General features: G+C 41.0%; 1 protein-coding gene across 1 annotated transcript in view; it reads left to right on the top strand.

Annotated features, from left to right (window-relative positions):
• Nucleotides 1–15,717, top strand: part of FAF1 (Fas associated factor 1) — a 163,925-nt gene extending 148,208 nt beyond the window's left edge. Inside the window, exons 18-19 of the mRNA XM_075182058.1 lie at nt 1,937–2,152; nt 14,171–15,717. Coding sequence (XP_075038159.1) covers nt 1,937–2,152; nt 14,171–14,254 — 300 coding nt within the window. The 3' untranslated portion in view covers nt 14,255–15,717. The remainder of the gene's footprint in view (nt 1–1,936; nt 2,153–14,170) is intronic.
• Nucleotides 15,718–16,309: the final 592 nt, after the last annotated feature.

The following is a 16,309-nucleotide window of genomic DNA, read 5'->3' as shown; positions in this document are numbered from 1 at the left end:
AAAGAAATATGGACTTTTCCATATTCCTAGTTCCTCTTCAGTTGCGCCATCCTTATGGCTTCATATGTAGTTGGTTTTTTGTTGGTTTTTTATTCTGGGGCTCTTGCTGTAGGAGCTTTGAAACAAGCGAAACAAGACGACACTAGTTCCTCTGTTGACAAAGGAGGCTGGAGAACAGAGGAGGTATTACATGTCTGAGATGTAATACTAGTTACAGTAGGATCTGAGAATACTTTTTACAGGAGGATCGGGGATGGTAATACTAGTGGCAGGAGGATCGGGGATGGTAATACTAGTGGCAGGAGGATCGGGGATGGTAATACTAGTGGCAGGAGGATCGGGGATGGTAATACTAGTGGCAGGAGGATCGGGGATGGTAATACTAGTTGCAGGAGGATCGGGGATGGTAATACTAGTTGCAGGAGGATCGGAGATGGTAATACTAGTGGCAGGAAGATCGGGATGGTAATACTAGTGGCAGGGGGATCGGGGATGGTAATACTAGTGGCAGGGGGATCGGAGATGGTAATACTAGTGGCAGGAGGATCGGGGATGGTGCTACTAGTGGCAGGGGGATCGGGGATGGGATTACTAGTTGCAGGAGGATCGGGGGATGGGATTACTAGTTGCAGGGGGATCGGGGATGGTAATACTAGTGGCAGGGGGATCGGGGGATGGGATTACTAGTGGCAGGGGGATCGGGGGATGGGAATACTAGTGGCAGGAGGATCGGGGGATGGGAATACTAGTGGCAGGAGGATCGGGGGATGGGAATACTAGTGGCAGGAGGATCGGGGGATGGGAATACTAGTGGCAGGAGGATCGGGGGATGGGAATACTAGTGGCAGGAGGATCGGGGGATGGGAATACCAGTGGCAGGAGGATCGGGGGATGGGAATACCAGTGGCAGGAGGATTTGACATGGTAATGCCAGTTGCAGGAGGATTTGACATGGTAATGCCAGTTGCAGGAGGATTTGACATGGTAATGCCAGTTGCAGGAGGATTTGACATGGTAATACTAGTTATTGGAGGATCAGGTTTAACTTTTCAGTGATTTGTTTTCTCATCTAATCATCTTCAAAGAAAAGAGTGACCTGAATGAGCCGAGGATAGTCCAGTAATTACACTTCCACTCTGAAGCCTCGTTAACCTTTATGTCCTGACAATTAAATCAGGTGTCCTCTCAGGCAGGGCTATCTGATCTAATTGGGACTTGTAAAAAGGAGGATTTGTTTTAATTAGCTGCACTGCACGCGGTCATTAAGTGGTGGGAAGTAAACAGATTTGTCACCTGGCACACAGATGACAGTGACAACCTTTTCTGAGGGTGTTTGACACCTGTCCTTTAATCAAGTGCCGCGTCCAAAGCCTGTTAAAGACAGGGTTATATAACACTACACTGACTTTTCAGCCGTTATACTGTAATGTATTCATGCGTTTATCTCTTTATGGAGCACAGCAGCCAATAAGTGGCAGTGATATGATTAAAACTGTATTTTGTCTAAGGGCAACCAGCCTGTATAAAAGCACTTTGTAGCATTCTCAAATATATACATAATTAAACATTTGAGGAAGTTTTGAAAAGGTATTTGAGGTCAGTGTTTGTTCATGGTAAAGCTGGTAGCAGTACACAGGCTTTATATCAACACTATACTTATCTCTTGTCAATCAGTTTGATGTTGTCCTTGTTTGATAAACATGTCTAGCAAAGTTTTGTAACAAGAATTGCTTTGTTGATCACTTAAAGAAATAAAATACAAAATGTGTGTTTTTAATACAAGTAATATTAATTTATAACATTCCATTTTTCTGTTATCTTGTGCCCTGGACTTTGTATTTGTTAGGCTATTTTGCACTGTATTCAACAACAACATATAGCTTTTTCTACAAGAGAAGTGACCATGGCTTATTGACCCACTTTGTCTCGTTCCCAGGCCATCAGGCTTTCCCTGGAACAGTCCCTTCCACCAGAACCAGAGGAGGAGCTGAGCGAGCCGCAGAGCAAGCTGCGTATCCGGACACCAAGAGGGGAGTTCATAGAAAGGCGTTTCTTGTGCTCCAACCCTTTACAGGTGGTCTTCAACTTTGTAGCATCCAAAGGATTCCCATGCCAGGAGTTCAAACTGCTCAGCACCTTTCCACGAAGAGATGTAAGTATCTCCCCTGGAAAGACACGTGAACTGCTTTCAACTAATATGTTCCTTTTATTCTAAATTACTGCACATCTGATCAAGTAGAATTTTTAAGAAGGCCTGCATTTAAAGGACAACTATAGGGAGTTTGTAATATCACTAATACTGCAAGTGCTGTGGCTGTTGGCTATATTATAGCCACCATACACTATAGAAAACAGGTTTGTCTCATTCCCCATGTGCTGTGTGTTTCTTGAGCCCAGTGTTCGGGCAAGCACTATAGTCTAGAGCAGTGTTGGCTAACCTGTTGTGAAACTACAAGTCCCAGCATGCTTTGCCAATATATAGCAGCTTATTGCTGGAAGGGTTTTCTGGGACTTGTAGTTTCACAACACCTGGAGTGTCACAGGTTAGCCAACACTGGTCTAGACACTATTTGAGAATCAGTGCACTGATGGTCTTGTGACGCGCTCCAGTGCAGTAGGTCGGTCTCAAGAACAGCAGTGATGCCAACGAAAGCTGGTGGTGGAGACTTTCCATAAACAACTTGATGAATTCAACACCTGAATGTGTGTCCTTTCAAATGTGACTGTGATGAAGGTATGATAATTGCAGTCTGATTATAATTGGTGACATCGTCATTTATGAGTGACTGGATCTGTCTCCAATTTTGCCATGGACGTATTATTAATTATTATTATTAATTTTTATTTATAAGGTGCCACAAGGTGTCCGTAGCGCCGTACAGGGACAAACAAATTACAATACAATGGGAGACAGCACAGTACAAGTTTAGCTACACAGTACACAGACGTAGTTGACCAAATGATTCGATCCAGTAACTTGACACTCTGGCTAAATAACAAATCACCTCTCAGTCAGCTGTTGCTGCACAATGCAGCTCGAAGTCGGCCAAAAGAGTTTTTCGTCCAGTTTCAGTTGACATCTGATTTATTCCTGAGCAAATATTGATGCGGTTAGTTGGCCGTTTTTATCCTAACACATAAAGATTTTGGGGCTGTTTTGAAGCAATACATCGACTGTAAATGTGAGCAGCTTAACTACTTTATATATAATCAATAGGCTCTCCAATTTGTAATATACATCTTCACATATACATCTGCCAGGTCCATTATCACACTGCTGTCGTATTTCAAGGCCTCACATTGCTGCAGTTTGCAGTGACACTGGAACGTTGCAGCCTTCTGCAACCAGACTAAATTAATTAATGATTAAAGACAGCTTTTTTGACTACATCTTCACGGAAATAAGTTAAATGTGCTTCATGTGAACACAGACATTGTGTGTGCCGTTTGTGTTGTAACGATATAAATATAATATACTATGTTCTATGTCGTTCACCAGCTAAAACATAGGTACACAAGTAATGCTGTAGAGAGACCACATGTAATGTGAAATTGATCCACATTGAATCTATATCAAGTAGTGAAAGGGAGTTTCCATTATAGATGGAAGTGATGTAGCCAGGGATTTCTTTAATAAAGTTGGGTTTGGGAAGAGCAGATGTCTGGATAAGCTGACTTGTGTCTGACCTGCCCACTTTCCTGATTAAAATGAGCAGCTACATAAACTAGGATGAGAGGAAGCAACTCATTTGTAGATCATTTTATTAATAAACTGTTTACAAAATATTTACAAGCCGCATACAGAACCAAACACCAGAGGCTTAAAAATGACTAATACAGCTGAAGCTCCGAGATGTCTCTGTAATATATTCTAATCTCTTTAGAGCCGGCGATAATTAAACTGGAAAGAATACAATTTCCAGCAGGCCAAGAGCTGCGAGTGCTTATTGTGTGATTATATAGGACACTTTAACCCCTCCTCTGCCAGGAGCCTGCAGTGGCATATAATTAGCTGGTGTCATGTACTAGTTAAAGTTGACATAATATTATGCCGTCACCCTTGAAAGATCTGCTTGTCAGGTTTATTTTAAAGGGAATTTTGGCCTATTGCATTAACCTGATCTGTCTAGCTAAACTGGTGACACACTGAGGTTTTGCTATTTCCAGATGAACAGTCTGATCTGTACATTTTCGTATGAGTACAGCCAATTCCCCTGTGTGCAGAGCAACCAGATGTTTAACTAGCTAACTGCTTACCTATAGGTTTGTTCATCTGGAAACCACAATCGGCAAACATAAACACATGTGATTTTAGTGCTGTGGTACATGCATGATTGCTAATCGGTTGATTTCAACATTCAAGCAAAGCCGCCTGATTTGGTCGTTTGTTAAAACTTTCCAACCCTAGCGGTTTCCTCTGCCGACATGTTTGATGTTACAAATTCATATTTTACAACCATTTATTACCCACGTGCTAAAAAATCCTGGTACGAATTTTGCTGGAAAATATTAGTTTCATCTTTTATACTTTTTTTGGTAGCGAGAATTTATTAAATAGGTTCAGGAATGAAATGTCTTTGTAGTTTCTTCTCCGCTTCTTCATGCATTCTAGCATGACCAGTTCACCAGGATAAAAGTATCATCCTTATTTTTCAGTGTCAATTACCAGGTCTAAATTAAATCATTGAATTGACACCGTTTCTTACAGGAAACTCAATGCTACATTGCTACCAATCTCTTTTCCAATGAATAATGCCTTCAACTTGGTCCTCAGTGTTTCAGACTACATTATTTTTCCAGGGCGTAGACCCTGGAGCACTGATTGTGAACTGTGTTTTGTGGATGGAAGTCATTGCAGTGTTCACAGTAGTTCAGCTAGAAATATGTCTTTATGGGGGAAAACTATTTTTTATTTCTGCATGAAATTCTTCATTAACAGATGATATTTAATTTTTCAATTTTATTTATTAGTTTCATGTATAAAAATGGCTGTGAGTAAAATGGGAGAAAAGAACAAACAGTTAATAGAGGTATTTAGATATAGATATATATATATATATATATATATATATATATATATATATATATATATATATATATATATATATATATATATATACAAAAGATTTTTATATATTTGTAGAGCAACCAACTAGATCACAGTATTAGTGCTGTTTTTTATCATCTGTTCTTTGGACTAAGAATTACATCCATATGAATTGCTTCTTGGCACATGTCCTATGATCTATGCTGTGTGAGACACATATTATACTGTATTGTAAATGGGATCTTGTTAAACTTTAGAATGCAGTATTTTACTGTATCTGGTTCGGTTTACACAACATTCCGCCTAACCAGTGTGGTGGGATCAGATAGAACACAAGTCACTTAAGGTAATCCCACAGCTGAAGGCATTGCTTAATCATTTAAAACCAGTTTGCTCTGTTTAGTATGGTGTGATTTGCTTAAATCTCTTTAATTGGGCACTTCCAACAAACAAGTGAGATAACGTTCTGGCAAGATGTAAGCCTGATAAAAAGGAAACTACACTGTGCTCATTGCAGTGATGTTAAACCTCTCCTATTAGGCTTATAATGTACCTACGTACAGCGGAGTAGGCTATAAACAATCTACCGATTCACTAGTCACAAGCGACATCACTGAGAAATGAGGCACAAAGTGCCTCAATGATGTCGATAGTAATAAATGATTTGGTTGCGTTCTCATGAATATTGCCCCACCCCGCATATTTCTGCCCCCACTATGTAGATGTTTGCCCCCTTTAATTACCGATTCAATGTGTTAGACTGTTCAGTATTCCTGTTGGATGGAAAATAACTTAAACTGAAGGGGAGCAACAGCTGTGCTTGATGGAAGGAGTTTGTTGCGTGCTCACCTTCCCTACAGAAGGATGGGAAGGCTGGTTGTCACCAGGGTAGTCAGAAGGTCTGTCCATGGGGGCATTAAAAAGGGGAGATCAAGCTGGAAGTATAGATGGGACATCACACGGCAAATCACATCATTTGTGGCCCCACCCCCCCATGGTACAATGTCCCTGTACCACCCGCTTCATCATGATCCGGAGAAGTCCTGTTCTCCCACAGGTCAGAGAAAAGCACCTGTAATTCGAGCGTCTTCCGGACATTCCGGGAGTGCAGGCAAGAATGGTTTCTGGTCATCTGGGACTGTAATGCTGAAGTGTAATGTCCAACTTGCTCACCTACCTACAAACTTGGGGAGCATGCTGAGAGTGATAGTTCAACAACAAGCGCACAGATTGCCCAACCTTAATCTATACAAAGAGAAACTTGTCTCTTGTGTGGAATAAGCAGAGTTTGTATTTATTTTAATTTTACTTTCCCAATCTGGCAACCTTCACTTGTCACTAAATTAATTTAGAAGAGATGAGTGTGTTTGGGCATCAGTTACTGCAGCATATGGCAATTTCAGTTAATTTAATACCTGTGCTGCAAAGCTCTACTCGGTACCAAAATTCAATTTATTGTCAGTCTGCTGCATCTGTGCAGGTGCTGGATGAGCCGATCGCCATCTGTGCTGACTGCTTGCAAACATATCAATATATTGCTTTCCAGGCTTCACTTGTGTGCAAAACACGAGTCCTCCCTCAGCTGTCATTTGTCTGTATAGCAGTATATAGAACGCAGATACTATGTGAACATGGCATATTCAGTAGGTTTGCTGAAAAAAACTTTTTTGTAACTCCAACGTTACTTTGCGTCCACTTGATCTCTAGGGGGCGCTGTTCCTTGGAGTCTGTGGTTCATTCATTTAACATTAGGTGAGAAGTGTGTATATAGATATAATATGTATGTACGTGTATACATGTGTGTATTTATATGATAGGTTGCAAACACTGCGTGGATATATACTCATGTATATGGGTTCAACCACCTGTATGCAGCTTTGTATATTATTATTGTTCTTTATAGATAACCATGTTATGCTGCACTGTGCAGAGAATGTTTATTGATTCACATTAGTACGTACCCTACAGTTACAGTCTAATTTCAGAAATGCGCAATGGGACCTATGTAGTTAGAAGCCAGGTGACCTACAGGAGAAACTCAAAGGGACCCCAATACAAAGTACAAACTGATGACACCCCAGTCAGATTTGAACCCAACATCCTGGTGCAATGTTAACCACTGTGCTACAGGCAGCCTTTACTTATCCTATTGTCTCCAACTAGACTCCAGTAAACCAACTGCGGTACCATCCAGTGATCTTGGTATCTCTTTATGTGAAGCAACCTAGGGTTTAGCTGTCCTTTAATGTGTAGAGATTATGTTTCTGGGCTGAATAATCCCATAGTATTATAGAGGGGGCAAAAAAAAGTCCAAAGACCAAAAAGTCCTAGGCATTCTGGCTAATAGATCACATGTCTGTAATATATACATCAGGTACTGTGTGGGTGGGAATAATAATCGAGCTTTGCCTTTAGACAATGTGAAGTGACATTTTTATGTGTGTTAGAGAATATTGGCTAAAGTAAAATAGATTGATGGTAATCAGTATGATAAGAGCCAATATTATAACAGATATATTGGGGGGAGAACATTCATCAGTAATTCTGAGCATGACATGAATGTTACCACCAGCTATAAATTGGTCACTGAAGCACACTAGTGGTGAGTAATACAAGCTGGGGTGTTAGATTTGATAACAGGCCTGGACCCGATATCTCTGGGGTATGTAGAATCACCTCTGGCTATGGAAGCTATCAGATGGCGTGTGCAGGATCTGAGATGTACCGGAGCCTGTACACGTTTTCTGATGGTTCTTGTAGCAGAGCGGATACTAGTCGTTGTGTACAAGCACCCTAGTGACGATCCACAGGGCTGGTGTCTCACCATAACCGCATTCAAGTTATACTGCATTTCAATAGAGAACCCCAGTTTAAAAAAAAAAATGGAGCCTTCTGGAACACCAAAATCTATCAGGTTGCCACTCTTAACTGTCAGTAAACATGTCTCCTTTTCCATCTAAGAGATGGTAGTTATTTATGCAAGATCAGATTTTTATTTGCGGTACGCACTGTTTGTTCCCATAGCAGTCTCTATAGAATGTGCAGTATACAATTACTGAGCTGTGATGTAACAATGTGTATGAGAGAACGGTACAAACTGTCCTTTTATTTCTTGATTAAAAAGAAAAACACAGCTGTTTGTTGCTTGCTGCTCTAACTGCTGCCTGAAACATGCCTCTTTATTGTGTACTAATTGCCATCTAACGAGGCTTATGTTTTTAGCTTGTTGGCTTCCATGTGGAATAGCATTAATAAGAAGTAATGAGACCTTGCAGTATTACATGACACCCAGGAGAGCAGGCCCCCCCCCACGGGCTACAGAATTAGTTACGAGTCAGTCTACATGGATTTTAAGAGTATGTCTTACTGTTTTTTTCCCTTTGTTGTTTTTTTTTATATTGAAAAGGAATTGTATTGTTACAGTACTTGAGTCAGGATGGCTAGCGCTTTGTCCTGTCCTGCGTAAACGTATTGTGAAAACACCGTTTAATGCACTAATTTGGCGTTAACATTTATATTCATACACTAGTACAGGCCTGGCCAACCTGTGGCTCTCCAGGTGTTGTGAAACTACAAGTCACAGCATGCCCTACCAGCTATCAGCTGACTATCTGCTGGCAAAGCATGCTGGGGTTTTTAGTTTCACAACAGCTGGAGAGGCACAGGTTGGCCAGGCTTGGACCAGTACTCCCTCTCACAGGGCAGGGCATAGATAAAGTCAGGGTTTTACTTCTATTATGGTGCTAGTTAAGTTAATACAAATACTGGGACCCTATCATTGTCTAAATATTATCAACAATATAAAAATTATTTTGGGATCCTTGTTTATATTAATCTAGGCCAGAGTTGGCTAACCTGTGACACTCCAGGTGTTGTGAAACTAAAAGTCCCAGCATGCTCTGCCAATATAAAGCAGCTTATTGCTGGAAGGGTATGCTGGGACTTGTAGTTTCACAACACCTGGAGTGCCACAGGTTAGCCAAAACTGATCTAGGCTGTCCAAGAGAAATGATCTTAGTCTTGCACTGCAATGCCTCTCGGACATAGACATTGGCTACATCAGTAGGGAAACATTGCACGATAATATAGATACTTGTAATAATACTCTTGACAGAAGTTTTCCCAGCATCAGAAAACTCTGAAAATAAATTTGTAAAAACTGGCGCCCAGGACAAGATCATTACGTTGTTGGACAGCAGCGGCCACTGTTCAGTCACCTTGCGTGCAGTCAGGCTACCAACAATTAACCTTTTTCATTGGAACTTTTCAGCCCTTGGCAGCTATCACCTGTTATTGTCGGTGAAAGATGTTTCATTGCTGGTCAGATGGTATAATAAAATGTCTCGCTGAAAAACAGCTATTCAGCAGCCAAGTTGTATTGGAACATGGTACATTTGGCATTTCAAAGCAAATTCTGGATGAAGTTTATTAGCAGAAGAGCCATGCAGAGAATGTGTGTTGTTTTCAATGTAATGTCCGTTAACCGGCATTCTTGAAGAACTAGAACAGTGTTGGCTAATCTGTGACACTCCAGGTGTTGTGAAACTACAAGTCCCAGCATACCCTTCCAGCAATAAGCCGCCATATATTGGCAAAGCATGCTGGGACTTGTAGTTTCACAACACCCGGAGTGTCACAGGTGAGCCAACACTGACCAAAAAGGATCAACTGAAACTTGTCTTCTCCATGTTCATTCATTGTTATCTTTTCTTCTTTGTTAGTGGTAGCTTTGAGAAAAGGGTAACTATACAATTGGAATACCCAGATGCTTAATGCAATTGCCCTCCTTTTAGGTTATCTAAGACTTGGCTTAAAATCCAAGAGCCATTTAGCCATGCAGCTCCACATAATGGCAATATATTAAATGTAGCACCCATATTATACACTTTTAAGGCGGGGTGAGGCAAGAGTTTTTTGTGGAGTACAGAGAGTAGGTGAGGGACAGCCACACTGGAGAGTGGTGTATTTGACCATTTTACTTATCTGTCTACTAGATCCACTTGGGCCCTGAGCATGGCAAGATAAGTAAGCGTTTTTATATTAACTGGTGGAGTTATCTATTGACTATTTAACACTGAGCGTGGAAAATGCGCTAGCCATCCTCTTTTGCTTTTGTTTATAAAGAATAATGCTCATAGATGTTTATGAGCATTTTATTAGTTTTGTTTTAATTTTTAGAATGTCACTCAATTGAGTAAAGGTGTATTAGAAACATACTGTATGTGAGGCATCAAATGACTTCAGATATAGTGCAAAAGATGAATAAAGGCATTTGGCTGCTTCCTATAGATTTCAGTATGTGCCTTTTAAAGTGATCTGAATTATCATGAACTGGATCTCAAAAGCCTAGTGCGACTGCTTTTATCCTGGAGTACAGTGGCTTTAAGAAAAATAGTACAGTCATTAAACCTATTAGGGTAGTGGATAAGTGGAATCGCCTCCCACCAGAGGTGGTAGAGGCTTATACAGTAGAGCAATTTAAACATGCTTGGGATAGACATAAGGATATACTTACAAAGAACTAAGGATCAAATTTGGTTCGAGGTTACCATAAGTTAAAAAATATGGGCAGACTAGAAGGGCCAAGTGGTTCATATCTGCCGTCAAATCTGTTTCAGTAGGTCATTGACGTGAGGTGCGCAATCCTTTTCCTGTCTGCGTAAAATGTTTATTATTTTATTTTGCCCCTTTCTGTATGTAATCAAAGTCCTCGGCTCCAGCAGTGCGTTTGTTTCTGTTGTATAATGTTGTGATCAATTAAAGGCAAACACTTGTTTTTGTAATAACAGAAATCATTTTGAAGCGTCTGTGCATTATTAATCTGCCATAGTGCCAAGTACACTGTTTAAAGATAACAGATCGGGGTGTCTGATAATGCAGAAGGTTATGGGATGCTAATTAAGCTGAACAATGAGCCATATGATGAGGAGGAGGGGGGGGGGAGCAGGAGCCGCTAAAACAAAGCGACAACAGCTCTGTTTGTTGACAGATGCAGCAGCCGCATATTCAGTAATTGGGTAATGGTGTAAACATTGGCAAATCGGCAAATCCCCCGGTGAATTGGAAACAGAAGGCAATCTGAAATCAAGGGTATAAACAGTCCCACCCCTTCTCATGACACCCACCATCCTCTGCCTGAAATTTTTCTAAGATCTCCAAAGTGTAAAAGAGATTGAGAAAAGGGCATCCTGAGCCGTCTTACTGCCACGGAGCTCGGCTGAGGTTCGGCATCTCTCTAATTAGCTGCTGCCCCATCTGGAGGCACTCGTTAAGGCTGCAATCCCACTTTTAAAAGCAGCAATAGGTGTTCATGGCAGCAAAGTCATATTGCCATGTCTCACCTTCCATGCGTCTCTTAACAGCTGTTTCAACATGTAAGGTTACGTTTGACAGTATGCTCATTTAACCACCAACCCACATAACACCGCAGAGAGACGAGAACGCCGTCTGTCTGGATAATTAGGGCAGCGATTCCCACGTCGCATAAGTTGTTGTGCTCAATCCTGCAGTTGTTTACTAAAAGTAATTTAACTTCTCACAGAGAAACTATTTGTATGTGTAATAAACTAATCACAACAGGAAAATTACTTTTAGCAATAGACCATTCAAATGTAGCTGTAGTGTATTGACTTGACTTGGCAAAAGGCCATCTCCAATGATCGGGCAGCACGGTGGCTTAGTGGTTAGCACCTCTGCCTCACAGTACAATGAGTTCAATTCCCGACAATGACCTTATCAGTGTGGAGTTTGTATGTTCTCCCCGTGTTTGCGTGGGTTTCTTCCGGGTGCTCCGGTTTCCTCCCACGCTCCAAAAAAATACTGGTAGGTTAATTGGCTGCTATTAAATTGACCTTATTCTCTCGGTCTGTGTGTGTATGTTAGGGGATTTAGATTGTAAGCTCCAATGGGACAGGGACTGATGTGAGTGAGTTCTCTGTACAGCGCTGCGGAATCAGTGGCGCTATATAAATAAATGATGATGAAGGATCTAAGCTAGCTTGAGTTTGTAAATAGAGTTCCAGTTAAGTTTGTGTTCCGCTTATTACACCTCAGTGTTCCATTCTACATACACCTGCTTGTGTGTAGCAGTGTAGCTTTAAATGGACCATAAGTACCAGTCTACCCTAATAAGTTTTCCAGGAAGTCCTGTTAAGTGGATACTGGAAACTGGGAACAGAGCTAATAAAAAAGAATGAAAATAATATTTTTGTGTATATTGTTATGAAATAGACAGTGATCTCACTTGATAATGGTTTACAGTACACAATCTCCCTTTCTATGAAACTAGGTTCCACTAAGGAGTCTTCTGCAATTAAAACATACAGACGAAAATTTTGGACTACTTGACACTATTATTCCCCAAGTTAGGAGATGTCCATTAGGTGGTGCATTTACAACCGTATTATCCTGTCTTCACTCACTGAAACTATTATTTCTCCAATCAAAGTTCTGGTTTCTGGTAAATCCTATCGGTTAATACCATGATCTTCGTTGTGGAACCAAAGTAGTCAGATCTGGTTGCGATCTGGTCATATAGACTTGTATGTGGGCAGCTATTGAAAGTGATCACAAGTGGAGATAAAGATGTGATCATGGAGGGGGTTGGGGTGTCATTTTCTTTTGCTATTGTGCGTTAAGCACAATAATATGGCAAAACCCATCCTAAAAGAGTAAGTCCACTCGTTGTTTTATGATGTCTTCAGTGTAATATTGATGTGTTTCTTTTATTGTTACTTCTGTCTTTAAGTAATTTTTAGAATATTTGCAGCTGCCAGTTATTTAGGGGTGTCCAGTTTTCAGGCACTTTGCATAATTAAGCTAGTACATTACAAGAGCCTTGCGGGTGTGCAGCCGGTATAAGCAGAACTCGGGCAGTCGGTAACCATGCTTACATTCCCGGCACTGTCAGCAGAAGTCACATGACTTTATTATTTATTTTTTTCGTTTACACCTATAGCAGTGAATTTCTGATGTAAAAGGTACTGGTTCACTTCATTAATAATTACCTATAAAGCTGACTTTAAATGGTGTTTTGGTGCCATATTCTCATTCCTGCAATAACCTCCCTGAGAATTGCCCCCTGTCTTGCACTCTACATTCTGTTGGCAAGAAGATAGTGTGAGCTGCCAGTAGAGCAGTGTGAGCTGCCAGTAGAGCAGTGTGAGCTGCCAGTAGAGCGGTGTGAGCTGCCAGTAGAGCGGTGTGAGCTGCCAGTAGAGCGGTGTGAGCTGCCAGTAGAGCGGTGTGAGCTGCCAGTAGAGCGGATTATGGGACAGGTAGTTTTAGTAACTTCTACAAGCCACACGTTACTAGCGTTACCTGTTACATGAACGCACAGAAGACTTCTTGCTTACTATGGGAGTTCTCAGAAACAGACAGTTGGGAGTGGGAATAATTTTATTTTGGCGATTTAAGTAAAAATGGGAATTGTCTTGCTATTCACAAGAGAGCACTTCTAAATGTAGTTTTCAATATTCTATGGTGCTCCACCTGACTGGCCACTGCTGGAAGCTCTGACCTTTCTTTCCATTGTCTGCTTTGCTTTTGTGTCTGGGGTAAACTTGTCCACAGTTTTATAAGATTAATGTGTGAAGCTTTTCAGCAGTAAAGTACAGCGCAGGCCACCAGCACCCCTTCCATTTCAGGCTGGCGTTTTGTAATGTAGCTTAACTCCCAACCTGTTAGTGTGTGTCCCATCCTCTCCAGGATGGTGTTCTAATGTTTTGAGCCAAGTATAAGTTAGTCCCTGTCGCTGGATGATCGGGGCAGATACATTTTTATGGATGGCTTTCATACAGTTTTTCCATCTCTGAACTAGTGATGTCCCCGGCAGGTCTCCTCTGAGCTGGATGAGTCAATGAGGTTAGTCTGTGGGATTGTAATAAGAGTGGCTGCAATGATCATAGTAAACTGGTCAGTTTGATATTGGTGTGTATTGTACTGTCGCTGGCTAAACCCTCGTTGATTTATTTATTGTCTTTAAATATTCTTTCTGCATTGACCGCATATTAAGGTTTATTTACAAGGTACAGTTGGATTGTTTTTGTTTTTATGTTTTGTTTTGGGGTTTTTTGTTTTTACATTTGCACATATTAAAGTCCCTATCTCAATTCTGTTTCCCAGATCACCCAATTGGATCCCAGCAGATCTCTCATGGAACTAAAGCTGTACCCTCAGGAAACACTTTTCCTGGAAGCCAAGGAATAAGTGTCCATAGAGCGGACTGTGACAGCAGCAGATGTTCTGCTTTAAGGGATAAAGAAACTACCCTGTCACCTCCCCGGTCCTAGAGAGTTACCCACACTACCTGGAAGAGAGAGCCTCTACCAGACCCCACGCTGGAAGGTTTCAGCCTGTGCAGGAGATCATCCCAATACAGCATATCCTTCACATTACCGCTCATCCAGCTTCTGATCAAATGAATGCACCGTTCTGACACCAAAGGGGGTTCCCTGGAATGTGTCCTGATTGGGGGGGGGATGTGTCATGCGTTACGATGCTGATTATCTGTATACTCTTGCTACTTTCCCCACACACAGGAAGCAGGCAGCGCATGTTTGATGCTTACCTGTATAAGTAACATGTCCGTACAGGGTTAAAGGATAGCTCGGGAGCCAAGCAAGGCAACAGAACATTTAAAGTGCCAGCTCCTTTACATCGAATATATTCCAAAGCTTAAGAAGACATGGCCTTGCTTTCTTTCTGGATGATCGGCCACAAATTGTTTTTTTTTTTTTTTTTTTTAGTGTTGTGTTTATTATTATTTTGCATTTAAAACACTCATCGTTCTAATTCCAACTATTGTCATTTACGTTGTTGTGTTCCTTTGGACGTGAGACATAAGGGGCCGCATCACGTTTGCACAGCCGTGTCCCCCACTAATCTAGACAACACAAATGTTCTAAAAGTTTTCCCATCACCCCGATTATGTGACATGTACGAGGAAAGTAGGAAGGAAGAATAACACCCCAAACACTGCTGTACTGTAAGGTATTAGGGTGCACACAGTAATCATGAAGAATGCTGTACAATGCCTCCGCTCCCTAGTAGTAGTTAATGACTTTAGTTTGATCAGGATGAATCTGTTTTTACAGGAAGCTAACAGAACTCTGCATGTGACTTGACCCTTATGACTTAATCACATAACTTGGCTGGGAATGATAGGGGAGATTGCAAATATTCAGCATCACTAGACTGGTACATACGTTCCCCCCCCCCCCTCCAAACCGCTGAATCCCCAAACGCAGAAAACTCCTTCATCTAGCCTTTTTATTACTTTTTATTTTAATCTGTGCATTTTGCAACTCCTGGGCACACCTGTCTGGATTTTCGTCAAAATCTGGAAATACTATGTAATTACATACACTGTTTAACTCGAGACCTAATAAGAGGACGAGGGATGCACAGAACGTTCCACAGCGATCTTACAGTATTACAGAGGACCTTTTCATTGCCAGATACTTTGATAAAAATGTGAGGGGTTATTTGAAGAATATATTTTGGTCAAGATGTCAGTTATTTATTTCTGATTTAGGCTTTTTGGGTTTTTTCTTGATTTTTTTTTTTTTTTAAGGCTGGGGAGGTGGGGGTACAGTTCTTTGCAGTGTGTGCCTCTTACGTATATGCATGATGTGAATATTTAACTCTGAATAAATAACAGACCAACACAAGATACTTGAAATCTTCCCAATAATTCAGAGTTGCCCCCACTCTGGTCCAAAGTGCCCTAGAATCCGGGACTCATTTAATGCAGGCTAAGGCGATCGGTAACTCTCCGGATCTTGTGGAACTACAAGTCCCAGTATGTCCTGCCCTGCTGAGACTTATGATTCAGCTACTGCTGGCAAGTTACAGGTCACTTACCTTTAGTGTAATGGAGCTTAATTTGACATGAGAACATTGTAAATTTAGAGCCACAATTCCACCCAACTATTTCTCCATGTTCTTCTGGTGTAATACAAACACACAACCTCTGCATTATAAGCCCCATTAGTAAAGGAAAAAATTTTCAATATAATAAAAGAGCCAGAACCCCAATTGCAATATATTTCTAAAATGATAAGAGTATTTTAATTTGCTGAAATGGGAAATAATTTTAAGATGTTGTGATAATTTTTTTTGGGAACCCATTAAACCTGCTCTGTTTGTAGGTGGGAAGTGATGATCCATAATGGGGCCATTGACTTAAGGGATTGCAAGAACATGTCACACTAACCAGCATGATCGTAGTTACTGATACACATGGCGTTACCAGTTATATGT

The sequence above is a fragment of the Mixophyes fleayi genome, chromosome 8 (genome assembly GCF_038048845.1).
Source record: "Mixophyes fleayi isolate aMixFle1 chromosome 8, aMixFle1.hap1, whole genome shotgun sequence".
NCBI classification, from domain to species: domain Eukaryota; kingdom Metazoa; phylum Chordata; class Amphibia; order Anura; family Limnodynastidae; genus Mixophyes; species Mixophyes fleayi.
This window is presented reverse-complemented; position numbering and strand designations above follow the sequence as displayed.